The 27,788-nt window shown below is 51.6% G+C and overlaps 3 protein-coding genes across 3 annotated transcripts in view; 1 reads left to right on the top strand and 2 right to left on the bottom strand.

Annotated features, from left to right (window-relative positions):
* The window catches only part of LOC144174529 (vesicular glutamate transporter 1-like), a 299,050-nt gene extending 297,407 nt beyond the window's left edge, over positions 1 to 1,643 (bottom strand). Inside the window, exons 1-2 of the mRNA XM_077703278.1 lie at positions 1,372 to 1,643; positions 1,035 to 1,097 (exon numbers count right to left, since the gene is read on the bottom strand). Coding sequence (XP_077559404.1) covers positions 1,035 to 1,084 — 50 coding nt within the window. The 5' untranslated portion in view covers positions 1,085 to 1,097; positions 1,372 to 1,643. The remainder of the gene's footprint in view (positions 1 to 1,034; positions 1,098 to 1,371) is intronic.
* The window catches only part of LOC144174532 (uncharacterized), a 598,699-nt gene that overhangs the window by 354,262 nt on the left and 216,649 nt on the right, over positions 1 to 27,788 (bottom strand). The window lies entirely within an intron of this gene.
* Positions 13,187 to 27,097, top strand: LOC144173277 (uncharacterized). Its single transcript, XM_077701764.1, has 3 exons — positions 13,187 to 13,653; positions 18,978 to 19,226; positions 25,129 to 27,097. The coding sequence occupies exons 1-3, from the start codon at positions 13,276 to 13,278 to the stop codon at positions 26,719 to 26,721; spliced, it is 2,220 nt and encodes a 739-aa protein (XP_077557890.1). The 5' UTR covers positions 13,187 to 13,275; the 3' UTR covers positions 26,722 to 27,097.

Raw genomic sequence — 27,788 nt, 5'->3', positions numbered from 1 at the left:
GCCCTAACGTCACTGGCCCGGAATAATCTTCGTTGATCTACAATGTTCTGGATATAAATCAACGGTTCGAGAAACACTCGCGCCGAAAGGATAAAAGCCTGCAGAGCAGACGCCGCGACATTCTATTTACCGACACTCGCCTAATCACTTTATTGACTGCTACTTCGCCGCCTGTATATTCATCTGTTAGGGGAGCACAAGCTCGCTACAATAAACTTGTTTTTCCTTCAAGACAGCTGCGTCTTCTTTGGCTACGTGACAATACTTTGTAATCTGTACTGATTAAGGTTATTGGCCTGAAGCCAGTAACAGATTAGCGATTCCCCGTCTTCAGACTTCGGGTCTAAAACATCGTGTGTTCGCGCAAACGGCGGTGGCAGTACGTGTGTTTGATACGCTTCTCTAAAAACCAGTAACAAAAACAGGGCTAAGTCGGAAAACGTCTTGCAGAACTCTGCACTGAAGCCGTCAGGGCCTGGAGATAATCACCCCTTTAAATTTATTACGACTCCATTGACTTCGGCTGTGGGTTCTCCTAATCTCCGTTTAACCTCGCCATCCAAATGAAGCATGAATTGAAAAAAGCCGTTTTTTGAAATCATGAACTTTCGGTACAGCATATTTAAACTACTGATTGTAATTTCCCACGAAGACATTTTCAATTCGCTCATTATCACGCATAGGTTCACTCCACCACAGTATTTTTTCACGTTGTGCTTCGATCTTTTTGCATAGTTTGCTTCGTCTCTTAGCGACCTTTTCGGGGGGGGGGGGGGGGAGCTTCTCCGGCCGAAAACTTCTCTGCCCTCGTCCGAATGGTTGCCCCCAGATATCTCTGTCTATCGCATCTAACTTTGTTTTAAATGCAAAGCATTTCTTTAACTCACATGTAGCGTCCGATGTCCGTCCGCAACAGCTCAGCGCGCAGGCGCGCCCTCTCCCCCCTCCTCCTCTCCCGCATCACGCTACCCTCCTCGCTCTCAACAACAGGTCCGCACCCCTCCCCCTACACTATATAAAAAAATAATACTTACCGGCGCCAGGTTTCGATCCCACGACCCTGCGGGCGGAACGCAAGGTACATGGTGCTCTTCCCACTGCGCCACAAAACCGACACAGAATGAAAGGCTACGAACGCGCCTTATATCCTTGACTCATTCAAACTACGTCAAGAAGCTGCTGATACAACGCATTCACTACCACCAACTCCCCAAACACTAAACGTTAACGCAATACACCCACCCCCTATGCGACGCATTTACTCGAGTCCCCCTCGCGGGGAGATGGGCCCTTTTTATTGTCCCTTACTCTTTAATTAACATTGCGATTATCAAGCGATTAATCCTTGGGGGTACCATGCAGTTTATTCACCTTGTCCGGCGCGCAACGCCCGTTTGGTACGTCCACGGTGTGGGTGGTCAGTGCAGACAACAGCAGTGCCCGCTACTTCTTGTCTTCCGTAATGCCCTTACCCTCAAAGAAGGCTTCCAGCCGCACCTGGTAAGCTTGGCCACTTGTCGCTCGTCTCGTCAAACTGCAGCGGGCTGCGCGTATCCTCCCGTGGTTGCGACGGCCATGGCGGACTAAGTTAACAGCTCGTTTTCATCCCATCCTCGTCGCCACTGAAACGAACACGCCGGCAATTGGTTGAACCAAGACTAAGCGTTTACCGCGTTGGCAGGGGTTAATAAAGCGTTGTGTGAGAGGGGTCGGAGAGGTAGGGAAGTAAACAGCGGAGATAACGGTGACTTTGGTTGGCGTGCCATTACATAGATACAGCCGATAACGTCTTTAACTTTCTTGTCGGCTTAGGCTAGTGTCACTAGATAAGGTATCTAGTGACACTAGCTCCGGCGATTCATTGCCCGATGCGGGATTTCATCAACAATTTACACTCCTGACTACGCCTTAGCCTTCCACGGCTGCGCACGCTCTCTCCGTTCAATTCCTGAAGACGCCGTCCTCGGCGTATACATTTTTATGCTTGTAAGGTTTAACGCGCCGACGCAACGCAGGTGATGAGGCGCGCCGTAGTGGAGGGCTCCGGATTAATTTCGACCACCTGGGGACCTTTAACGTGCGCCGAAATCTCGTACACACGGGCGTTTTTGCATTTACTCTCCATCAGAGAAGCGGCCGCTGCGCCCGGGAATCTAACCCGTATCCTCGTGCTCAGCAGCACAACGCCTTAGCCACGGAGACACCGCGGCGGGTTCTCGACTTATACAGCGGCCGCAACATTCCGAGGAAACTCAAGTCTAAAGGGCTCCCTGGGGGGAAGGGGGGGGGGGGGAGAGAATTTGATCAGGCTCGCCAAGGAGGCACTACGTCGAATCCTCGGCAGATTTTTCCTGGCTGTTGTTGGCGATAATTTATCAAGTTTAGTCAGTAAAAAAATAGATGCCGTTAACGTATACCCTTCTGCATACGCGCCTGAGCCGTGCCCCCGAACCCCAGCCCATTTCTCGCGAAGCAAAAACACGCTCACGCCGTAGCAACTAGGCCTTTCAGAACTGTTGTCGATTGGCAGCGTGTTGCGCAGGCGAGCGCAGCTCCGTCAAACCGTCACCTCGCTTTAGAGTGGATGGAAAGATGAATACTTCAAGCTGATTCGACTTCTCATTTCTCTAATTCAGTCACGCAACTCTCCCTCTCTCTCTCTCTCGCTCTCTCTATGCACGAGGCGAACGCGCAGCCGTCATCCAAGCTCTAGACAAGCACGTAATGCTGAAATACAAGACAATTCGCCGCCTGCCCTCTGGCAACTTGGGTACCTTCTTCGGCTGTTTCCCGGATGCTATAGAGTTGCGCGATCGCGTTCCTGTTGAGTGAAACAATATTTATTCAGCGATTCTGTAAAAGTCTACCCCTAACCAACTTAGGGAGGTGGGATCGTGTTAAAGAATAAAAAGCACAGCTTCCCACGAGCGAAGTCAGCGGGAGCTTGCTAAATGGCCACGCCGCTCTGGCAGCTGATTGATTGGCATCATGCATAGCCGCCCGTCTGGTCCCCTCGTTCCTTGGCCACACTCGCCTCGCACAAATTGCGGAGACCCTGGGTTCGATTCCCATCCAGACCCAAATTTACCCAATTTCCTTTTCAACTCAATTATGTTTCTTTTATTCTTTTTCTGCCATCGGTCATAAGGATCGCCGCCAGAGGGCCGACACGGGTGCTTGTGCCCCGCTTCGACTCCCGTTTTTGTCGCTCCAATCGCGATCTTTCCGCCTGCCTGACTAAGTTGGTGCCCCTATCGTCTCCATGAGTACCTCTGGCGTCTCTGGACATCATTGTTTTCATTTGCCACCTACGATCGCCGAGCCCCCCTTTCAGGACCATCGAACCTACCGACCACGCCGGGGCCGCCACTACGCCTACATTACAGGCCTAGTACGAGCGGCGGCCTCCAGCTGACCTGCCGCAGCCGCACGCGCACGTGCACCTGCCATCTACCATGCCCCCTTTGCCATCCCGCAGCTGCGCTACGGCGCGTGACAACACATCGTCGCCGGCGCAAGACCTTGTCAACGGAAACAGCGCAGGCGGCCACAAGGATTTCGACGTCTCGAAAGGTAGAACTGCTCCGATACCTAACCCATGGCATCAAATCATAAACTTCCGCAGGAACAACTCCGTTACTGACAACCAGGTACGCCCCACAAACGCTACAACGCCTGACGTCCCCGCCCGAAAAATACCGCCTCCTCGCTTTCCGCCAAACCACTTTATAACTTTCATCCGACCGCATCACGGCCTCCGCGCCGGAGACTGACCTACTCGTGACCTGGTATGCAGCCTTGTCGCGGCAAGCGAGATCCCCGGCCTTCTCTTCCGTGCGACTGCCACACTGCAAGTACAGCCAGCCCAAAACCTCCTCGTAGCTGCCACCCCTGACCCAGATATCGCTGATCGACTCTCCCAACTCGCCGCATTAACCCTCCGAAGCACTACCTATGCAGTATCTGCCTATATGAAGCCCCCTCCGGGCACTGCTCGTGGAGTGATTCACGGAATTCCCGAGGGCATCACGCAGGACCAACTCATTGAGCTCACCGCCGCTAACCGACCGTACTTGATCCACGCCCGCATCATGGGTCGCACGAGATCAGCTCTACTTACCTTCAACGGACTCGGAATCCCGTACTACATTAAACTAGACTGTCAAATGGTGCGCTGCCGTCCAAACCGCCGCGCCGCTCAGACTTGCCAATGTTGTAGCACGGCCGCTTGATGATAGGCGCACTCTCATCCAGCGGCCGTGGTTGTAGTGAGCAAGGGCACCGTCAAGACGTGTGCCCGCACCCCGACAAGCCACGCTGCCCGGCCTGTGGTATCGCCAACCCGTCACCGGACCACTCCTGTGCCCCTCGGTGCAGGTAAATTGTGTGATGGACCCCATGCCACTGCCAACAAAGAATGCCCCAAACGCTTTCTACCGGTTCCCCAAACACGGTTATTCCGCCAACCTGCCCAGCCCCCATACCAACCAATCGACCAGACCTCGCTGCCCTACCACGACCAGGACTTTCCAGCCCCCAATCCTCGGCTGCCCACCCTGAACACCGGAACGCCATCCAACCGCAGGTGAGCTGGTCAGATGATCTCCGCTCTACTCCCACTGCTCTAACTTCACCCTCCCTCCAACCCTCCCCCGCAAAACCCCAACCACCAATCCACCCTTCCTACTCCGCTGCTATTGCTGAACTTAAACAGCAACAGCAACGTTTCCAGGCACAACTCGCCTCTCTAACTGCCAAAATTGACACCCTGTCAGCCTCCCCCCTCTCAGCCCCGCCACCCCCACTAGCACCCCGTCCGGAACAGACTGGTGCACTAATTGACACGAAAATAGTGGAAGCCATAAAATAACTGATAGAATCACAAACCGAGAATCTGGCCACCATATGTAGTGGCATCCAGGCAATAACTGAACGGCAAAACAAATTAGAGCAGACCATCCAAGGAATACAGAACTCCCTGGCTTCGACTCACCAACCCAAGAAACTCAATCACCACCTTTATCATGACTAATCCCCCGGATACCGACCTCGTCGTACTCCACTGTAACTGCCGTTCCCTCAACAACAAGCGACACCAGCTAGACTTGTTAACCAAACAAGATCCTCCGGATGTCATTGACCTGCAAGAGACCAATACTCCTACCCCCGGCCTACCACACTATACCGCCTTCACGCAAGACCCCCAGCATCGCACCGCCACTTTCGTACATAACTCCCATCCGGCCCAACCACATCGTCTTAATCAAACCGTATCTCATACCTTTGTAGAGCTCATCTCCACAAGGCCGACTGGCCCCAGCATCTTCATCCTGAATATCTACAGTACCCCATCCGATAACCTCCACAACATTGAGGCACTGATTTACGAAGACGCCTCCCTGTCCAAGGACGCCCCTTTACTTATCCTCGGAGATTTCAACGCCCGGAGATTTCAACACCCGGAGATTTCAAGGCACGGCCCTCCTACGCGCCACCCAGAACCACCAGTTGGTCCTCCAAAACGACCTCACCCTTCCAACCCGCACCGGCAACAGTGTCACCAAAAACACCCCACCTGATTTATTATTCACTAAAAACATCTCCAGGATCCATTGGTCCCGTCTCGAGGAAACACTCGGCAGTAACCATCATCTCCTCCCTCTTCGCTTCCCAACCAAAAAGAAAACGACCCGGACGGGCACCGCACGCCTGACTAACTGGTCCGCCTTCCGTGAAGATCCCACCCCTCTACCTGCAATAAGCCAAAATTTAAGTGACTGGACCCAGGCCCTCGAACACCGGGTTAAAAAGCACACCCAAGAAATCGCACTTACCGACAGCACTCCGGCAGTCGACCCCCACCGTATGCACATTTGTGACGTGCGTTGTAGTCTGACTAAACTCTGGAAACGGCAAAAGCATAATCGTAAACTCAAAAAGCGCATAGCCCCCCTAACCCAGCAGGCGCAAGCATATGCCGCAGATGTCCAGCGACAAAATTGGCACTCCTTCTGCAATCAGCTCCAAGGCACTCTCCACACAAAGAAAACGTGGCATCTCCTCCGTTCCCTTCTCGACAGCACCAATACTAAGAGATACACAAACCAAAGAATACATCAACTAATCCGCAACAGCGCTCTTACCTCTCAAGGACTCCTCAAGTCGATCCGTGACCAGCTTTTTGGCGACCCTACTACCTACCCACCCATCCCCGACACATGCTATACGGACCTAGCTAACAAAGCACTAGACGCCCCCTTTACCTTCAGTGAACTTCAGGCTGTCCTGGCCCGCCTCACCCGCAAAACCACCCCAGGAAAGGACCATATTACCTACCGCACTCTCCGCTATCTCGACGAAGACACACTTCAAGACCTTCTCGAACTTCCCAATTATCACTGGCAGGGGGGAACTCTACCTGAGCAGTGACAACACTCGGACATCATACTGATCCCAAAACCCAACACGCCACTGACACCGACTACTCTTCGACTAATCTCCCTGACCTCATGCATCTGTAAACTCGTCGAACACCTAGTACATCAGCGCCTCACCGCATACCAGGAAGACCACAACCTCTACCCTTTCACAATGTTTGGTTTTCGGCAACACCTATCTACTCAAGACGTCCTCCTGCAGCTCAAGGAACAGGTGGTCAACTACCTGAGCCACACCTCCCCCAAAACAACCTTAACACTCGACGTCAAGGGCGCATTTGACAACGTCACCCACGAAGCCATGTATGGAAAACCTCAGTACCACGAACTGTGGTGTAAATAACTTTTGCTTTGTAAAAGCCTTCCTTGAGAAAATAACAGCTACACTCCGACTCGGCCCTCTACTCTTGCCTACTTTCTACACCCCGGCAAAGGGCACACCACAAGGATGGGTTATCTCGCCTCTTCTCTTTAATATAGCTCTACTTCCCCTCCCTGACAAACTGCTAGCCATTCCCGGCCTCCGCCACGCATTCTACGCTGACTATCTGACTTTCTGGACCACCCAAGGCTCTAGCGGTGAACAACAAAACATCCTTCAACAAGCAGTCGACACGACTACTGCTTACCTTTATCCCAGGGGTCTGACCTGCGAGCCATCTAAATCCGCCCTACTGGTCCTCCGCGCCCGCAAAAGAGGCCACCAGGCTGCGCCCACCCCTGACCCACAAGTCAGGGGTGGGCGCAGTAATAAGTGGCTCTTTTGTCCCCCAGGTTACCACACTCAAGGTATTAGGCGTTCCCTTCCACTGGGAAGGTTCAGACTCTGCCCTACTCTCCCAACTGCACCGAACAGTCTCCCAGCTCATCCACCTCATACGCCGAATCCGGGGATCTGCATACGGTCTAACAGAGCCAGACACTTGCTGTCTAGTCCAAGCTCTCATGGTCAGCGGTCTCACCTACGGAACCCCGTTCGTGAATCTCAGACCCCAAGAAACCAGCCAGCTGGACGCCCTAATGCGCAAAACTTACAAAACTGCCTTGGGCCTTCCTACATTTACCTCCAATGACCATCTGCTTCAACTTGGCCTGCTAATACCTTCAGCGAAATTCTGGAAGCCCAACGAACCTCACAGCTACAACGATTGGCCCTTACTCCCACTGGCAGGAACGTGCCTCGCACCATCCGCTGGACCACCCCGTCTGCAACTCACGAACTTCAACGCATCCCTCTTCACATTCGCCAGCGGCTTAGGGTCTCCCCAATCCCAAAACATATGCATCCAACGTTCAATAGGGGAAGGCGAGAAGCTCGTGTCAGAACGCTCACAAGGCGATATGGAATCGACGCCCAAACGCACTACACGGATATCCCCCATACTCCCAACGGTTCACACACCACCCTCGTCACCCTGAACTCTACCGGTCATCTCGCCACTGCAGCCACCGACAAGCAGCTACCGGTTCCCACAGCAGAGGCACTCACCGTCGCTCAAGCGACCACCACCCACCAAAAACAGCCCTATCTGACCATCATCACCGATTCTCAGCAATCATGCCGGTGTTATCAACCATGGCCTGGCACCCCCCCCCCCCCCCCCCCCAAGCTCTTCCCATTTTTCACGGTCTCCCCGAAGAAATAGAGATAACAATAGTTTATACCCCAGGCCACTCTGGTCTTGCTGGGAATGAAGCGGCCCATGCCGCAGCCCGCTCTCTCCACAACCGGGCACTCCCCTCTGCAAGGCTAGACACCACAGGACGTCCAGATTCTGCAAGCACCACCTTAACACCGATCTACTCTACCTATAGCTCCATCCTTTCCACTACACAAGCAGCAGAAAAAAGTACCCTCATTCCCACCCATCCCTTACCCCAGATGAAGCCTATGTCTATCGCCGCCTTCAGACAGAAACTTCCTACAATCCCACGATTCTCTCACATCTCCTTATCCCTCTTCCCCCATAACTGCCAAGCGTGTGACCTTCCTCTTACCCGCCGCGGTGGCTCACTTTAAGTCGTTGCGCTGCTGAGCACAAGGTCGCGGGTTCGATTTCCGGTCGTGGCGGCCGCTTTTCTTATGGAGGCGAAAAGCAAAAACGCCCGTGTGTACGAGATTTCGGCGCACATTAAAGGTCCTCAGGTGATCGAAATTAATCCGGAGCCGTCCACTACGGCACGCCTCATCGCCTGCGTTGCGTCGGTGCGTTAAACCCTACAATCAATCAATCAAGTGGCCTTCCTCTTACCACCTACCCCCTAGTCTTCTCCTGCCCGCATCACCCAACCCCCCTTCGCTCCCCCACCCTTGAGCAGTGGGAGTCCGCTCTGACCAGCTCGGCACCGGAGCAGCAACTCGCCCTGGTGATGGTGAAACGAGCTCTGGAATCGGCGCGGGCTCGCGGCCTCCCGGACATGGGAGGCTGACCACTTCCCCTTCCCTTTCCTTTCAAGCTCAAATAAATTTTGTTACCACATCGGTCATAACGTGTGCCATATCTTCCTTACAATGCAGGACACCGGATTATACGTGCTCAGAATCATTGCGCACAGTGTTTGCGTAAAAGGCTGGTTTGAGAGAGAAAACATTTTATTGAGCATTTTATTGAGCATTTTATTGAGAGGATACTCGTGGCCGCAGGCATGAGCCGAGCGGCGACGTCGGTAGCTCGGGTGACCAGGGTGGTTTGCAAGCCTGGGTCCGGGCTACGCAGTGCCTCCTCCCACTGCTCCTCGGATGTGATTAGGGGAAAGCTATTTTGTGGGCAGGCCCACATTATGTGAGGTAGATTGTCTGGGGCGCCGCATAGGGGGCAATCAGGTGTGGGGTATATTGACGGGTGAATGTGCGTTAGCCTTGCGGGGTTTGGGAAGGCGTTTGTTTGTAGGAGGCGACAGATGTGTGCTTGCTCGTTAGTTAGGCTTTTTTTGGCCGGAGGGCAGACATGGTGGCAGAGGCGGTAATGTTGCGTGATTTCATTGTAAGACACTAGTCTGTCCCTTGCAGATCTAGCACCGTGGTTTGGATACAGGCTAGCTCCCGCCCGGATGGTGAGGCCTCGGGCCATTTTGCGAGCTGCCTCGTTTCCGTCGAAGCCAGAGTGCGCCGGTGTCCAGACCAGTTCTACGGGGGACAAGGGGGGATTTCGGTTTAAAATTTTGAGTGCTACTCTGGAGATTAAGCCTGCAGCAAAATTTTGAGTCGCGGTTTTAGAACCAGAGATTATTGTGGTTGGGGTGGGTTGCAGTGAAAGTGCTATGGCTATCGCCGCCTCTTCCGCTGTCTCAGGACTGAGGGTCTTGACAGTTGCGTTATGTAAAGGGGACCCTCCGGCGTTTACTGCGGCGATCCCGTAGGCCTCGTGGTGTCTATACTCAGCTGCATCAACATACACGACGTTGGGCTTGCTTTCAAATTTTGTCTGAAGAGCTCGAGCTCTTTTTCCCTTCGCTCTACGTGGTGTAGGGGATGCATGTTTCTTGGGATTGGCCTAATGATCAGGTTTGCATGCGTGTCATGCGGTATCGGGAGTGCGCCAGTTTGTATAGCAGGATGTTTGATACCTAAATTATGCAGGATGTGTACTCCTGTAGGGGTTTTGGATAATCGGCCGTATTGATTTAACAAGAGGGCTTCAATAAGTTCTTCGGCTTTATTGTAAACTCCTAGTCCCTCGAGCCGGGCTGTGGAGGAGCACAGGGGCAGGTGCAATGCGGATTTATATATTTTTCTGATTAACTGATTCCCTTTGTTCAGTTCTGCAGTGCTTGGGTTTAGATATGGTAAAGAATAGTTTATTCTACTTATGACAAATGCTTGTACCAGCCTGATCCTCTCATCTTCTTTTAAACCTTTGCGTCTGTTTGAAATTCGGCGAATCAGACCGATTGTTTGGTTGATATGTATCTCGATTGTCTGGTGGAATTTAGTGTTTACCCTGTTGTTCTGAGTTTGAAGGGCTAGGATTTTTAGTGATGAGACCTCTGGAATGCGATTGTCGTTAATGTGTATTTTAATGTCGGGGTGTTGCTGTTTACTTCGTTTAAGGGGGGTTAGAAGGAGTTAAGACTTATTTGGTAAACATGATAATCCTCCCTTCTTTGCTTCTCCTATTACCACCTGTGAGGCCTTCTGCAGAGTCTCCTCTAGGTATGCGTCACTACCACCTCTCATCCACAGAGTGATATCATCTGCATACAGACTAAATTGCAGATCAGGGATCAGGCTTAGCTTTTTGGGAATGTTTAATATTGCCAGGTTAAAGAGGAGCGGGGAGAGCACTGCCCCTTGCGGTGTGCCCTTCTCTGAAAGTAAAATAGTGTTCGAGGTGACGCTTCCTATGTTAAGTACTGCAGTTCTGTTTGTAAGAAAGTTCCTGATGTAGTTGTATGTGCAAGTTCCTGGGTTAGTTGATTCTAGCCCTTCCATGATGGCAGCGTGGTTGACATTGTCGAAAGCCTTGGCAAGATCTAGTGCCAGGATTGCCGCCGTGTCTAAACTATCTCAAGGGGTTATAATGTCATGAGATAGCTGGAGCAGAATATCTTGCGTAGAAAGTCCGGCCCTGAGGCCTATCATTGTGTTTGGGAGTTGCTGTGTATCTTGTATGTGCTGTGTCAGTCTTGCTAGGATGATATGTTCTATTAGCTTTCCCAAGCATGAGGTTAACGAGATCGGTCTTAGGTGTTCGAAAGTTAAGGGTTTGCCCGATTTCGGAATAAATACAACTTTCGCGTGTTTCCATGCCTGAGGGATGACGCCATCTTTCCAACACTGATTGGAAAACTTCGTGATGTTACTAATGGACTTGTCATCTAGGTTTTTCAACATCTTGTTGGTTATTTGGTCTGGGCCAGGGGCCGACCCTGAGCGAAGTTTAATTATTCCCGCACGCACCTCTGCATCCGTTATATCCCTGTCCATCAGTGGATTTGGTAGCCCTCTATACTGGGGGAGGGATTTTGGAGTTCAAGAGGCGAGGTAGGTTCTTCTGACCTGTTCTATCAAGTATCCGTCAGTGCCTGGGAAAGCCTGGATTATTTTAGTCAGCCTGTGTCTTTGGTCAGTTTTGCTCTGGACCACGCGGAATTTCCTGGCTAGTACCCTTCGTGGCAATAAAATCTCGCGGGAGGGACGCCTGGTTTACGTGAAAATAGAAGAGTCGAAAGTGCGCACCAGCTGCAGGTAACGGTGAGTCAACATTTACGTAGTCATCTAGCCAATCATACCGCGCCACCGCATATCGCCTAGTCAATCATAGCGCGCCACCGCATATCGCCTAGCCAATAATAGCGCGCCACCGCATATCGCCTAACCAATAATAGCGCGACACAGCACAGCGCTATCGCCCTTAGCTTCACCCTGCGGCTGCCCGGTAGATCGGAGTGCGCGAGCTATATCGCGCAATAAACGTCTACAGTACATAAAAGTCGCACCTTATGGCTTAATCAGATGGCGGCACATTAATTCCAACATGCGTGTACTCGGTTTCAAATATGGGCAGAGTAACACAGACCTACTCCAAGGGATTGACCAAGGCCTGCAAAACGGCTAATCAGATAAACACTTTCGGTCAATCGAATGCAATCAAGTAGCCATCATCGCCTCTGTGCACGTCATGTGGGGTGGTAGGAGATGTGGAACACCATGTAATGTGCTGCCGACAGTATGCTGCAAAGCGGGTAACACAGTTATTGGTGATGAGCAAGTTAACAGCCCCAAACACCGCTTGGACGATGCCCTCTTTCAAGTAAGGCATTGGAAACTTCGCAAGTAGATATCGCATGCCTCCTTATCAGCTTTCTGTGGGACGCACAACTCGCGGACTCACGGTGAAGGAGGCATATATTTGACGCATCAGGTGTCACTCGGGGTGGAGTAATTTCCAGCATATCATGCAAGGCTAGCACCACCTGACCAAACTAACCACCACCACCTGCACTCAGAAGTATATAGATGGCCAGTGATTTTTTTTTTTTTTTGAATAATGCCATTCAGAATTATACACAAGGACAATTACACACGTTAAACAGCTTTTACTAATTAGCAACGTTAAGCAGCACGCAATTCTTAGCAACTGTAGTAGTGGGTTGTAAACGCCCTTGCAGGTTACCCGGCACGGCAGGCAACCAGCGGCGTCGACCACAACCGGACTACCTGTGAGGTGCCGACGTGCTCGTTCTATGCTCTTCGTCTCCCGTTTATTCTTCGTGCTACAGCTGCTACTGAGTTGCCGGCCAGCGGTGCGCAAGACTTCGTCTTTCAAGCGTTCACGTGTACCTCCCATGGTAAGCCAATGGGGACGCGTCCTCCTTGACCTCGAGCGGTGCGCCAGCGGCTGCGTCCCATTCGTTCTCTCGATGACTTCATTTTTGGTTTTTCTTTATCTCAGGTCACGAAAATCCCAACCAACGGAGGCAAACAGCCACGAAAAAAAAAAAAACGAGGGTGGGGAGGAATAAAGCAAACTAACCCGTCGGTAATTCCGCGGCGTTTCTTCGATGCCGCGTGCCATGCATCGTGATATGATCAGGCCAAAACCAAGAAGACACAAAATCGCGAAAGATCGCTTCATCAAGCTGAAAATACAAAATAAAAACGCGCAGCGTCGTGTCAAAACTGCTCATCACTGCGCGTGCACGTGCCAGCAACACCGCATGGAAGGACACCAACGGATCTTAAACCCGGGAGATAAAAAGAAAGAAAGAAATGCCGCCGCTTCACGCAGACAAAGGAAGAGGAAGACGCAGCGTCCTCATTGGTCGCTCGAAGCCACGGGCGAGCGCACGGGGCACGAGCGCGTGGTGCACGAGCTCATCTTGGCCGAGGAGGGCCATGCAGCAGTCGCCGGGGCCGCGCGGCAGCCAGTGGACCATCAAGCTGCCCTCGTCCGACTGCTACGCCTATCCTGGAGGAGGACCCAGGGTGGTGGCGGTCACCGACGCCGAGTTGTGGGCGGTGCAGCAGCACGGTCACGCTGCGCGTCGCGGCGGGGGCGACAGGGGCTCCTCCTCGCAAGAGCCGCACCACCAGCAGCGGCACAAGCACAGGCCGGCGTCCGGCTCGGCGAACGCTGTCATGGCGGGCGCCTACTATCCCGCCGCGATGCACCCGACGGGCGGACCTGCGGTCATGGGACCATTCCATTGGCAGCATCGCGGCGAGGACCCCTACCTCCGCGGCCCGGTCGGCGAGCCATTCGTCTTTCACCAGGTGACGCAGTATGCCTTTTTCTGGCAGCCGCTTGGACAATGTCATGGCGCTGGCTTAGAATCGAACGTGGCAGGGGTGAAGGACTGCGGAATGATTTAGGCGTGCGGTCCTTATAGGGAGCGCTGGAATATCATGCGAGTAGCGTTTATTTTCTCTTTATTTCTATTTCTGATTTTTTAAATTCATATTTACCGTTAGAATTAAGCTGCGGCAGTTAACCTAATCCGCGGCCTTTGTTACCAGCGATAATGCCCGAGTTTCCCCACTGCGGTGGCTCACCGTGAAACTTCTGATTACGGCAACCGCGGAGTATAGCGTTGGCAAAGCTGAGCGAGCTTCCATTCATATTTCTACTCCGCCCGACGATGACTTTTTACTGATGACTGAAGCAGTATAACGGTACATTTCCCCCCGTTATTCCCCTCGTCCAAATACGTATTCACATGGGCAAGGCAACGTCGCACACTTGGAAACAGCGTAGCGTCTGTGATAACGTCACAACGATGGCAGCATTGGAGCGTTGACAGAGAAGAGGGGAAGTTGCAGCTTTAGGTGTGATATACAAGGATAACTAAACGCCTTTTATTGTTATTGAGAGGAGGCTGTGCGCGTCCGTTGCGAGTAGCTGCCAGGAGGGGGACGGGGGCGTCCTCTCGTCATTAGAGTTGCTGTGGGTGGCTAGAGCTCCGCGACTGTCCGCCATATTGCAATCTGAATTGGTGCGGGAAAGCCACCCGTCGCAGGAACCGCACCGCTGCTCTTCGAACGGCGACCGCAGCGTGGCCGGTGACGCTTCGGTCGGCAGCGACCATCCACGCGGGGCGCAGCGTGGACGTTGGCGGTAGGGTGCTTTGATTCGGAGGCGCTGGCATCGAGGCACCCTAGTTGGCGGCAGCGGTGCGGCACTGCAGGGGGCTTTTCTGCACGACACAGGATTCCCCGCCGGTGTCGCCGGGGCGGTGCGTGGAAAGGGGTCGCGCAACTCTACCTCGCTACAAGAACTGTGCGGAGTAATACTTGGCAGACCCTCTACGCTCCATGGAGGGAATTTTTTTTTTCTTTTTTTTCTTTCCTTTCCTTTCCTTTCCTTTGTGTCGCGCTCCCTTTGCACGTGGCAGGGGACAGCGGAGCCTGGCCGGGCGCGATCCAGCATCATGTACGACACCAACGGTGGATATCGATCCTGTTACCCGAGAGCGCAGGAAGTCTAGTTCACTTGGTGTGAAGGCTTTGTGCGCCCTTCTAGTTCAATGTAATGCACCCCATGAGGGTAAAACCCCGGCGTTTAAACAGCGGATTGCACAAACTGTCAGCGCGTATTTCGAAAAAGGCGCTCGTAGAAAAAAAAATGTGCACAAATTCTGAAAACTGTCTACTGATTCCGAAGCAAACATTTTTAAGCATTCCGAAGCAAACCGCCTTATCATCCATAATGCGCTTTCAATGCTTGTTTTGTGATTCTCCTAAATATTTCCGAGCTATATGCTGTATGCCTGATTAGCCTGACGCATGCGTTCGGCGTCTTAAGCATGTTTTATTATACATAATGCGAATTCGCACCATGTAGAACGGGCTTTAGGCCTTGGCGTTTTTGCCCACGAAATCATTGCCCGCGGCGATGAAACCATTTTGGTGCACAGGCATACAGCTTTGCTGTAATAGACAAGGTTTTAGCGCAATGAAGCCAGCTTTTTCTCCCCCCCCCTTTCCCTTCCCCAACAAACCTTTAAGGAGGCCCCTGTATCGCTTGTGTCCTGAATGGCCAACGAGACGAAAGGTCCAATCGAGCCTGGATGTCCAACGAGACGTAAGATCCACCGAGTCTGAAGGTCCAATCGAGCCTGAATGTCCAACTAGACGAACAATCCACCGAGTCTGAAGGCCCCACTATTTTATTCAAGACACGCATGTTTTGTGAAAATTAAGCCGATAGCGATATAGATTCAAGTGTGTTGTGCCAAACTTTACACTACGTTAATAAAATAAATACAGGCCTCACTTTTGCGTCAATATAAAGCGTTGCACATGAACGTGCCGTACCGGGTGGCTTTCGTGAACCTTCTCAAAATAGTTCGACCACAAAACAAACAAGGTGTGATTGTGAGTATGTAAATCTATAAGGCCAATCCGTTTGTTCGTGGCACAGAATACCATCGTATGATTAATGGCGTGTGAAGACTGGCACAGAAATCACAAAATTTCGCCAATTACTCTAAAGCTATAAAAACTAACTTCTGCTCAATTGATTCTTTTAGCAGCGTATGGGATATATCTTCTCGAGTTAGCTGGAGCACTCCTTAAAGGTTGATTAGAATTAACGTTCACACAATCATCTGAACCGCTATGAGAATAAATAATTGCATTCGAGCAGCATCGGCGGCTGGCGCTCTTTTGTTCGCTCCTTCGATTCAAGTATAGTTGTCCATCCCTGGGGAGTATCGGAACTGACCAACCGGGTCGCGGACTAACCGTTCGTCCGCTCACATTTAGTCCCGAAAGGGTTTGGGGAAAAGTCAAGTAGTCCCCCAGAAGACGAACTTTTAGTCATTTTTGCCTAAGCATGCATGCAGTCTTTTTAGGCTGACTATGCAGAAATAACTTTTTCAGGAGGTTGAAATTTTGAGGGCAGTTGCCCTTTGAGCCTACCTGGACTCACCATCCCACAGGACGGATCAGGCTCCCATACGGTACTACAACTTCAGTACTACAACTTGCCCGTCATAATGGCCGCCATTTTGCCATAGTCGAAAATCGATATTATGTATTTGCAGAATAAACAGGTATCTACTGTCGTTGTTCCCAGTGCCAAAGAAAATAGACCACAAAATGCGACCACCGTGTGAAGTTTGAGCGCGAGCGGAGCAGCGATACGCTCAGGAAAATGTTCCATTTATCAATGTAACACCCTGCATGTCCTGGTGCTGAGTCTATGCTGCTGAGGGCATCGCCAAATTTCTGTTGTTTCGGACAGATGAGGAAAAGGAATCGATGAAAAGACGGTTTTTGAAAAGTTTCCAGATTTGAAAAGTGAATACTATCATTCCAAGGCTCGCTGGACCTTTAGACGCTGAATCCTCCTTTATTGCTGCAGCACCTGTGCCGTGACACTTTCATTCCGCGCGTTCTGGCGGCAAACGTGCGTGTTTTCTTCCAGCAAATTCGGTCTTGTAGAGCACGGGCAACAAATACCGCGAGCGTAGTTAGCTATTGGAGCTTAATTTTGCTATTAAAATGTAATATCGTCGCGTGCCGCAAACGTTCGCGAATATTTCATATGGAGAAATTTGCGTAAATTCAGCACGGGCTAAAATAGTGTTACAGTATGCGGGTGGAAGATGAAGTTTGCAAGCATGGAGACATTTGTTCAGGTATATGAGATGGCTAAAACTGTTTTTCTAGTCATCCCAGATTGCGCCATTCCCAAATAGGGGAGGAGGGGGCTTGCATGGCACCCTTAACCCCCTCTGCGCGAATGCCTGTACTTCCGGGTACTTTAAAAAGGGTGTTAAGAGCACTTAATTCTGCTTCCGTGCTTTGAAGAAGAAAGCATCATGGCTTACCCATGCAATGCTTATCAGACTTCGCTGCTACATCGCGTTTCACTTTATCCACTTTCGTTCTCTGTCTTGTGACGCTTGTTACTTCAACGGCGGACTGACGACACTTAACACCTAAGCTTCCCTAAATCAGTTATCCCTGACTGGCGTGCATTTGTTCTATTTGCGTGCTGTCCAGTTCACCTTTTCAACGCTATGACGTCAGTGCCGCACGCACTGACCCTGGGCCTCCTCGATTTAGCAGTCCTGGACGGGCCGAGGGCCGCCCGAGGACTGCCTTCGGACTGGAAGTGCCACAGAAATACATGGGAAAATCGAGCGCCGGATCGTGTCCGGTGCAGCCCGCAGACGGTACGGGACTGATAATCGGGGAGGCCCTCTAACTCGTAATGCGCTGCTGACAACGAGCTGAGCTAGCTTGGCACGTGGTAATGCACTGATCCTAACCCTTTCAGCCCTGATTTTTTTTTTCTTCAAGCAAACAGTATTTTCTGTGTTTTCCTAAATTTTAGGGGTTCCAAGCCCACAAACAAAAAAAAACAGCTGGAAGTAAAAGTAATAACAGTTAATGATGAAATTAAGACATTTAGCAATTAAAAATTTAAGTAGAGCAGACATCACTCTTGCACATTTTCCTGAAAGTTGACTACATGAACCTACAAACAAAAAATGAGCTTCGTAGTGCACATATTTAGAGATTCACAAGTTTGTGAATAAAACTGAGACCACCATTTTTTTTTTTTTTTTTCACCCTCAGTGTCGTAATTTCGACTTCACTGGAGCTTTTTCTTTTTTGTAGGGTGTAGCTCTATTAAAATGAAAGAACAGTGACGTCCATCTCAATAGGCATCATTAAAGGACAATCGCCCAAAAAACAAGCAGTTTTGGTTTCGTTCTCTATGCGCTAGAGGAACTTCTGGGATGGCGTCAATTGAAACGAATTAATTAATTTAATTGTATGGTTTAACGCGCCGACGCAACGCAGGCGATGAGGCGCGCCGTAGTGGAGGGCTCCGGATTAATTTTGACCACCTGGGGATCTTTAACGTGCGCCGAAATCTCGTACACACGGGCGTTTTTGCTTTTCGCCTCCATCAGAAAAGCGGCCGCCGCGGCCGGGAATCGAACCCGCGACCTCGTGCTCAGCAGCGCAATGCCTTAGCCACTGAGCCACCGCGGCGGGTTCAATTGAAACCACCTGATTACGAAGGGATCTAGTCAATGCAAGGGTACCCCATATGAGAATTACCTGAGCCTGCTGTTCCCCGAATTCTATTCTATGTCCAAAGGCAGATCGACTTGTAATGACAGCTCTCGGTGTGCTCAGCAAATTTAATACTGTGCGTGATCGTTTTTATAACGGCAGGGTGCCTTTGTTTTTCTTCGCTTACTGAAATGATGCCGTGTGGTCGCATTTAACTAGCTCGACAATCAGTTCTTCAATTATGCCGACCAAAAAATGTGCAATGTGCAATAGGGATCCAGCTGACCGAGTGTGCCGCTGGGGCCCATGGGCTCCTTGCCGCCACCTGAGGAAGAGAAGTTACATCCTCCTTTCGAAGTGGATTCTAAATAAAGTTAATCTCTCTCTCTCTCTCTGTGCAATGTCCTTGGCTCGCGTGTCACGTTCAGTGCATCAAAGTGCATCGTCACGTGTGAGCTCTTAGGCATTCCTCGCGTATACTGACGCATTGGTGTCGCTGAGCTAGACCTATACCGTCGCGCCAAGAACGTCTCTTCCCCTCACGACTTTTTGAGGCTTGTCAGGTGATGCCGCAGGTGTGGTCCTTCGTGCCTTGGCGGTTCCAGCGGCAGAAAATGCCCTTCGCGTCGGCCAGGCAGATGGCCGTGATGTGCGCCGATGAGCCTGGTGGCGGCCACCAGTCGGGCGACCAGGCCGCCGGCTACCAGCAGCAGCAGAACCAGAACATCTTGCAGCCCTACCACCACCAGCATGGCTGGGAACAAGATGATGGTGATGACTACGAAGGCGAAGGCTCTGGAAACAACGGACAGGTATCTTTCGGTGTCAGCAATTCGGCCGAAACAGCTCTGCCTGAGCGTGGGACCACGGAAGTAGCAGTAGTCTTTTATTGCCGGTTGGCCAGTGGGGGAAAATGGGTATAGCAAGGAGGGAGGAATAACACTTGAATATTCAAGGGTCATGCCGGCAGCTTCCAATTGAGGATCTAGTTGACCAGTTTGAGGAGCCGAGTGGGTTGTAGGCCCCGGCTCACTTTACTCGAGCCAGACCGCTCTCAAGGGCAAAAGTGCCTAACGCGGCGAGTTTTAGCAGTACGTTCGTTACGTTCGTTACGTTGCTACCGGGTTTACCGGGACCCGACTGCGCATGCGCCATTTGTTCCGTACGCGGCCGGCGTCTATCCCGGCGCTCTGCTTCCGTGTTACCGTATCCGGAGCACGCAACCGGCTTGCTCGGGTGTTGAGAACTTTAGGCTTAGCGTCCTGGCGATCGCCGCTATCTGTGCAACTGCGAATGACACTCCGTAACACAACGTTTCACCTCACTATCATCCCCTTTCTCGCATGTGAAACTTTATTTGAGCTACAACTGCCGTGAGCGATCGGTGACCGAGACATCTGCGTAGCCTGTTTCGATGCTTCCGAGGCAGGTATCGCCATCTCTCGGCCGCGCGCCGCACCGCGCGCCGCGGCATCCACGTCCGGTCAGCATAGGCTTGCATCGCGGCAGATATATCTGATCGCCGCTTTTAAAATAAGCCCTGAGAACAATCCCTAGCACAATTTTTCACCACACTAACACCTACTTTCTCGCAGGTGGAACTTCGTTTTAATGATCAGATTGATTCGGAAGAGCAGCGACAAGCGGTTGCTACCGTGGTATGCGCCGGTTCGAGCCGCTGAGTGTGCCGAGCTGGCAGGCGCGACCGGCGTGTGCGCGGACTGTTTCCGATGCAGAAAACGCTTCACGATTGCCTGCTTTATCCATTTCTTGCGTACAAAAGCGCGGAATCTACAAATTCAGCTCAGCGATCGTCGTAGTTGACCATGGAGCAAAAACAGTGGGCGGAGCGGCGCCGACGAGGCATCGCACACCCGCATCGGGCCATGTGTCTCAAATTCACGCGTACGACTAGTCGTGGTGACAGTCGTAACGATCAGTCGCATACGAATCGCGTGTATCAATCGTACATGTGTCTAGCGCTTCAATCGGGCAAGGCCAAGGCCATTCCTCCACGTGAACGGCGCGCGACCATGTCGTCACCTGCGCTCGCTCTGGTGCCGTCGCCGCCACCGCAGCCCCTGCCTCACAATGCGTCCGGCCGAGCGCGATTTATTTTAGATTTGCAATGCTTTAGGGGAAACTGCGTTGTTTATTTACGTATTTTTAGCGTGTGGATTTTTGCAACTACTCGGCTAATCAGCCGTCACACGGAACGAACGGTACGACGCTACGGAGTGCTAAAACACGTTTTCCGTCTCACTCTACGGAAAGAACCCGGTACGTACGCGCGCATGCGCAGTCGGGTCCCGGTAAACCCGGTAGCAACGTAACGAACGTAACGAATGGACTGCTAAAACTCTCTAGTATCTGGTGAAGAACCTTTCGGGAGTGCATTTTTGAGAATATATCGATGGTCTGGGAATGTAGCGCAGTGCCAAACTAAATGGCTAAGGTCCACGATAGAAGTCGCTGAACAGTGCGGACAACGTGGGGTGGTGACTTCAAGGGTGAATTCATTTGGCTATGATGGGAGGAGTAAGAGCAGTGTTGGCAAGTCTTATTATTCGGCTGGGCGTGGTAGAGAAGGGACGCCGTTGAAGTAGCCAAGTGGAGTGCTTGCTGCTAGGCGGCATCGGCGCGCGTGGCGAGCGTGGTCCAGTTACAGGCGAAAGGAGGTGGGCGAGACAGCAGCAGACAGTGTAAAGGCGAGTTGTAAAGCGGGGGAAGGGCGCTAGGGGGGAGGGGGGGGGGGTGTATGAACCCCCGTACGTGGCTGATCGATCGCTGCTGTGGTAATCGGGTGCTTGTACCTGGTGTCACTGAATAAAACAGCGTAGCTTTAGTGTATAGCGTAGCTTATTTAGTGGCTCGTGTGCTCCTTCCTCTTTCTCACGTTCCCAGGATCGACTACAGGGCATTTGTATCGACACTTAACTGTTGTACTTCCCATTTGGTGGCTTGAAAAAGAACTGTTTTTTTTTAATCCGGGCCATAAAGTTGGAGGCATTTACTCAAGCTCACGCAGCGCTAATTCTTCTACGGTGTTTTTTTTTTACGATTACTACCCATATTCAGTCTCACTAGAGTCGCTTAGACACACACACACAGAGAGAGAGAGAGAGAGAGAGAGAGAGAGAGAGAGAGAGAGAGAGAGAGAGAGAGAGAGAGAGAGAGAGAGAGAGAGAGAGAGAGAGACTTTATTAAACGGAACTTGCCTTTAGCGTGAGAAGTTGGTGGTCGTTGTAATCAGCCCTACGACGACCGAAACGGCCCTTGCGATCACGGTGGCCTGTACCTCCTTGTCGTGCTGACTGATTCGTGGATAGGGATTTTGGGGGCAGGCCCACAGAATACGAGGTAGGGTGGCTGGGGTTGCGCAGAAGGTACAGTTCGAGGATGGGACTTGTGTTGGGTGGATTAGGTGTAGACGGGTTGGGTGTGGGTATGTGTTCTTTTGTAAGAGTCTCCAGTCTCTTGCTCTTCGGCTGTTGTGATTCCCGAGTACGGGGGTGCTAGCTTTCGGCGGCAGAGGCGGTAATGTTCCGTAATATCAATATAGTTAAGGAAACTGTCTCTGGATGACCTTGCCCCGTGGGAAGGGTCGGGCGCCACTCTAGCTCGGAAGGTAAGATCTCGAGCCTGAGTGTGCGTTTTCGTTCTCTTCCTGTCCCGCGTGGGCCGGTGTCCAAAGTATGCCTACTGGGGTAAGAGGGGGATTCTTCCGAAGAATTTTGAGCGCCAGGGATGAAATTTTGCCCTGGGCAAAATTTTGAATAGCGGTTTTGGAATCTGAGGTAATTGTGGAGGGCGTGCGGTGCTGCGTCAGTGCTGCGGCTGTTGCTGCCTCTTCCGCCTCTGCTGGGTTTTTCGTGCGGATGGTTTATTGCACGCACTGGGTGTTCGTCTGTGCCTTTCGTTACAACAGCTGTTTTATGTCGGCATTCGGCAGCATCCACGAAGAGGGTGTGTTGACCTGGAGGGCATCTTTTTTGTAGGTATCTATTGGAATGGGCTCTCTCTCAGCTATTATTGCCGGGGGGTTTATTCTGCGCTGTTTTAGTATATGTCGACCTGTGGGAGTTTTGGTGAGACGGACTGATTGATTAGTTAAGTGTGCTTCTATTAATTCCTCGTAATTGTTGTAGATGCCTAGCTCATCGAGTCCAGCGTTAGATGTACTCGATGGTATTCGCAATGCTACTTTGTATGCTTTTCTAATTAGTGTATTGTTTTTATTTCTTGGGTGTTAGATGGAGGTAGGGGATGGAGTAGATAATTCGGCTGATTACAAATGCTTGAATCAGGCGAGTGCGGTCTCGATCCTAAGTCCTGCTCTCGATTGGTGATTCTTTTCATGAGGCATATGGTTTGGTTTACATGTGTTGAGATATTCATAATGTGTATTGTGTTTGAGCGATTCGCTTGTATGTGCAATCCTGGTATTCTGATTGTTTTAACTATGGGTATCTTATGTTTTTGAATGTGGAATGAAATCTGTGGAGGTGTTTTCTCCTTTCTTTTGGTCGGGAGCAGGAGTAATTCTTTGCAAGGTGAGCAGGTTAATCCTGCTTAGTTTGCAGCTTTTGAGACTGCCTCTACTCCTTTTTGAAGGGTGTGTTCTATTTGAGCGTCGCTGCCTCATTGCATCCACAATGTGATATCCGCGTATTTGCAAGGTGATCAGGTTAATCCTGCTTAGTTTGCAGCTTTTGAGACTGCCTCTACTCCTTTTTGAAGGGTGTGTTCTATGAGCGTCGCTGCCTCATTGTATCCCCAATGTAATATCCGCGTATAAAGTGTATTTCAATGCGGGTATTTTGTTTAATTCTTTTGGGATGTTTAGTATTGCCAAGTTAAAGAGGAGTGGTGACAGCACGGCCCCTTGTGGGGTACCCTTAGCGGGTAGTGTTGTGGTGTCTGACTGCACATCTCCTACTGATATTGTTGCTGTTCTATTCGAGAGGAAATTTTGGATGTATCCAAGTTCTTTGTCAGGTGTTTGTTGCTTGCATGTAGAGCTGTCGTGTTTTCGGCATGTGTAATGACATATATACCCTTAATAGTGAAACGGGCTGGAGTGAGTGAGTGAGTGAACGCAGTTAAGTTGCATTGGCGGCAGGAAACGGCCATCCTTCGGCGACATCTGCAGTAAAGAAAATGCGCGGCAAACTTTTTAGCAGTTATCTTACTTTTTTTTTTTTCCTTTTTAAACACCGCTTCAGTTATCTCGCCCCTTTTCGACACCTTTTTTTTTTTTAACCGAGATATGTAGTTTTGCTTTGCTTTCGTTACGACCAGTTTGATAGCAGGTCTTGATTTGCTTCCGTAGAAGACAATCTGCATTGTACAATGATTACAATATATACCGTGCACTGCGACGCGGTCCTCGAGCGTCGCTCAAGCCTGACGCTCTAATTTGTCGATTTATGGAGTAAGCGCACGCATAGCCGTATTTTTTTAGTATCTACCCCATCACTCAGTCCCACGAAAAAGTAAAACCTCATTTGCGCTTCTTTCTGACAGCGGGAGAGTTCCCGTGAACTGTCTATACACTAACCAGAAAAAACGGATGTGGCGATTAATTTCGCAACGCTACGTTTTATATAGTCAAACGCCTGTATAACGAAGCGTGTGGTACCGTGACAATTGTTAGCTCACACGTCACTTCGTTATAAGCGTCACGCACTTAACTAGCCCCTATCAAGCAGGTAATAATACTCAGAGAAACAATCATACTGCAATAGGCGGAAAATTCTGCACAGTAGTATGACGTACTGAATGCGCAATCCTTTGGGACCCTTTGACAACATAGTTAGGTCCCTGTGTGTATTGTACATGTTGTTTAATATAAACTTAACTTCAAACCACTGCCAACCTGACGCTGTAGAGGTCCACGGTGTGCTGCGGCCCGAGGTCAGCCAGTGACCTCGTCAGTGACCTCGTTAGTTGTCGGGTCACGGCAAACCAGTACCTGGTCGTCCACCAATACGTAAACGTCGGCCATCCCAGCCGATGCTACACCACGCAACACGCACTGTACATGTTTATCGAGTCCTCAAGCACCGCGGCAAAACTTGACTCACAGTCGTCGGCACACCTATCATCTGCGCATTACCACGTGGACGGCTAGGCGTATTTATAATTAAACAATTAGGGATTGCAAAGGCATAAATTTATTCGTTAAACAGGCAAATTCGCTGTAGTATTTTTCGCTGTAGTGGCGTTCACAGTACACAGGAAACATAGAATCTGGCCGGGTCGCCGTGCAGTGGTTCTCAAATGGGGGTCCGCGGACCCCCTTCCGCGGACCCCAGCGGGTCCGCGAAGCCTCCCTCAAAACTTTTCCCCGACATTTTTTTTTTTCAGTTTTGCCAGCATTTTCTTGCAACGCAAAAAGGTGGCTTCGCCGCATTACATTTACGTTCACCACGCCAGCTATGAGAAGACAAACAAAAACCGACCCACAAAAGCCAGCATATAGGTGTTTAGATGACTTGTAGATTCAAGTACAAATTGTTTTACATTATGACACCGATCAATATACGCCCCATTGTGAGGTCCCCCACCACTTTCGCAAGGCCAAAAGGGGTTCCCGGTGCAGTCATGGTTGAGAACCACCATGGTACGCTTCGTTCTACAGATTATTTCGTAATACAAGCGTTCGTTGTCGTGGCGTTTGACTGTATTTGGGATTTGCTTCGGTTTTCGCAGGGTGACGGAGATGGTCCCTCGCAGTTCGGCGGCGGGGAGGACGGCGCAGCCGAAGACGCCGCCGTGCTGCTCGAAGAGCAGGACCAGGTGGTCGCGCTGCTGGTGGCAATCGACGCGCGCCACGAGAAGCAGCTCGCCTTTGAGCGAGTGCTCCAGGAGCGCTACTCCACGGCCTGGTGGCGACGCCGCTCCCGCCAGCGTTACCACCTGAGGTCGGCCACTTCTACGGAATCGTTGGACGTCATCGTCAAGGCGGCCCTGTGGCGCTGCGTCTCGGACAAGTGCATCTACGACTCGGTGAACAGCGAGAGCTGGTACTCACCCGTCCCGTACCGGCCTCGCGCGCTGTCTCTATGCGAAAGAGAGAACGACGAGGCTGCCACTTGTTGCTCGCCGACTGTGACTCTGAACTTGGAAGGCATCGTCGGCGCAAGTTCCTCTTTGAGCCACGTCGAAGATGATGAAGCGAACGAGCCTGTTGTCGTGATCTCAGGGGCGGACGCCGCCGATACGGTTAACGACACTGGCCACCCGAAAGAAGCCGCCGACATGGTCGGCGCCAAGGAAAAGACGCGGCTCTTCACAACTCCGCCGCAAGTTCAGCCCAAGCAGAGCGCGGGCCCTCAGTCGGCGCACGAGCAGCCGCCGCAGCGTCAAGACCTCACAGCCGCGATGACCGGCCACCAACAAAGGCGGCTGCCCGAGTACAGACGGTCCTACACTCGGCGTGAGTACCACAGTACTCGCAGGTACGAATCTGATCACATGCCTCCGCCGCCGCCGCCGCCACCACCACCCCAAGAACGAGCTCCTCCTGGCTGTGGCAGACAGGTCAGGAATGAGCTCCCGCCACAGCAAAATGGACGCTGCAGAGACATCCGACCAATTAACCAACATGACCTCAGCTACGCAAAAGGCCAGCAGGAGCACAGGGCTGGTCATTCGGACAGCCGAAATCGAAATCGTTCCAACCGGCATGGCAACGGTCATAACCAGTGGGGCCGGAACAATCCGAGGATGGATGCCTTGGACGTCGGCAACCGAGGTGGCGGTCAGCGCAGTTCCCTACCTTACTGCTGCCGCAAGGTAGCCGGAGCACCTGGGGTCGCCAACCCCGTGAACTCGCCGCCACCCCCGCCGCAGCCTCGCGGACGACATTACAACAGGCAGAAGGAAGGTATGCAGCAAGCCCAAGGTCACTACCGGTCCGGCAGGCAGAGTCCTCAGCGGGGAGCTGCCGGGAATCGCGAAGCAATGTCCGGCAGCAGCAGCAGGGCCCCAGCTGCCGCCAACAGCGCTCGGCCCCCGGCACATCAGAGGGCCGTTGCAGCTGCCGACGCCAATCCGTCATCGGGCCGGAACCGCCGGCCACCGCGGCCCGACATCAACCACCCACGTGTCGGCGCTGCCGGGGAGACGGCGGATGGCCCTGCGACAAAGACTTGCGAAAGCAACCTGTCCTCCCGCGGTGATGGTGACGCTGCTCTGTCAGCTATCACCGACTACGAGCCGCCTGCCGAGGCGGACCAGCGCCGCTCTGGCAAAGAGCTCTGGGAGAGGAGCACCCCTTCTCGCAGGCGGCCATCCCAGTGATCACCATGCGCCTCCCTACCACATCCCTCCCATCCGCTTGCGTATCATCACTCCTTTTCACGCCATTCCTCCTATTCACTCTTCTTCAGCCTCCCTCCTCCTCTTTTCAGCATCATTCCACTCCTTTGACTTCACTCTCCTTCACCGTCACTCCTTTACATTTCTCCCCGCAATCAACCTTTTCACGAAGGCCTTCGCCAAGCAGAAGCCATTATTGGTTCATTTGGTGCAGGCGCCACAAACGGCACAGGGGGTTCTCGCTTTGCGTCAGTGCAGCTCTCCTGTGCTTATCCGGTGTCATCATGAACGTGAACTACAAAAGTTGTGTAACGGTGCTTTTAGAAAAATTAAAAAACGCCGAAAAAAAGATTAAAATGCAGAAATCAGTGTCGCAGTTTCTACTTTGTTACTTGGCAATTTTTCTGAGCAAGCTTTCAATACGCTCGCGGGTTGTGTACTGCTTGTATAAAATGTGCGCGCAAAGGTAGCAGCGGGTTGTAACGTTAAAAGGTATCGGTCAGAAGAACGTAGTTAGGTTTCTGCATCTAACAAAGCCATAAGATTGGTAGATGCAACGCGCACGTGTTATCGACGTAAAACGAAGCAGATGTAGCGTGTCTAGAAATACGAGTCTCCATCGCCATGGCAAACGCGTCAATAGCGTTACCGTTCTTGGCGTGGGCAGTGACGAGTGGGAAAGGTGGCAGCTAAGACCCACGTCGCAGACATCTTTCATAAGTCCAGTAACCACCGGTTTGGCGGTTTGTGGCTGTTGTAACCAGGAATCCCTGGTTCGCACTGAATTTAGCTCATCTAAAGAACGGGAAAGAGGTTTACCTGAGCAGGAATAGTCAAGAATATGGGGTGTGGTCAAAGTCCAGCAGGCGGGGACTCCTCGCTGATGTCATGATCCGATCAACAAAATGTTGAGGATCCATCCAGAAACAAACTCCTCAACTCCCACTGCCTTCTTCCTTCCCCCTCGCCTCGTTTCACACGCCGTCAAGCCGAAACTATAATACTTTCCCATGCGACCTTTTCCAACACCGTATACTCCACCACCCGGA

This window comes from Haemaphysalis longicornis, unplaced genomic scaffold (assembly GCF_048455015.1).
Source record: "Haemaphysalis longicornis isolate Haplotype H1 unplaced genomic scaffold, Haemaphysalis longicornis Haplotype H1 scaffold_3, whole genome shotgun sequence".
Lineage (NCBI taxonomy): Eukaryota > Metazoa > Arthropoda > Arachnida > Ixodida > Ixodidae > Haemaphysalis > Haemaphysalis longicornis.
The sequence above is the reverse complement of the archived record's forward strand: the minus strand, read 5'-3'. Positions and strand labels throughout refer to the sequence as shown.

Excerpts from the sequence above, each read along its gene's own strand:
- LOC144173277 (XM_077701764.1), top strand. The coding sequence starts at position 13,276 with ATGCAGCAGTCGCCGGGGCCGCGCGGCAGCCAGTGGACCATCAAGCTG. Across the intron at positions 13,654-18,977 it reads AGCCATTCGTCTTTCACCAG|GTGATGCCGCAGGTGTGGTC; the intron begins GTGACGCAGTAT and ends GAGGCTTGTCAG. Across the intron at positions 19,227-25,128 it reads GCTCTGGAAACAACGGACAG|GGTGACGGAGATGGTCCCTC; the intron begins GTATCTTTCGGT and ends CGGTTTTCGCAG.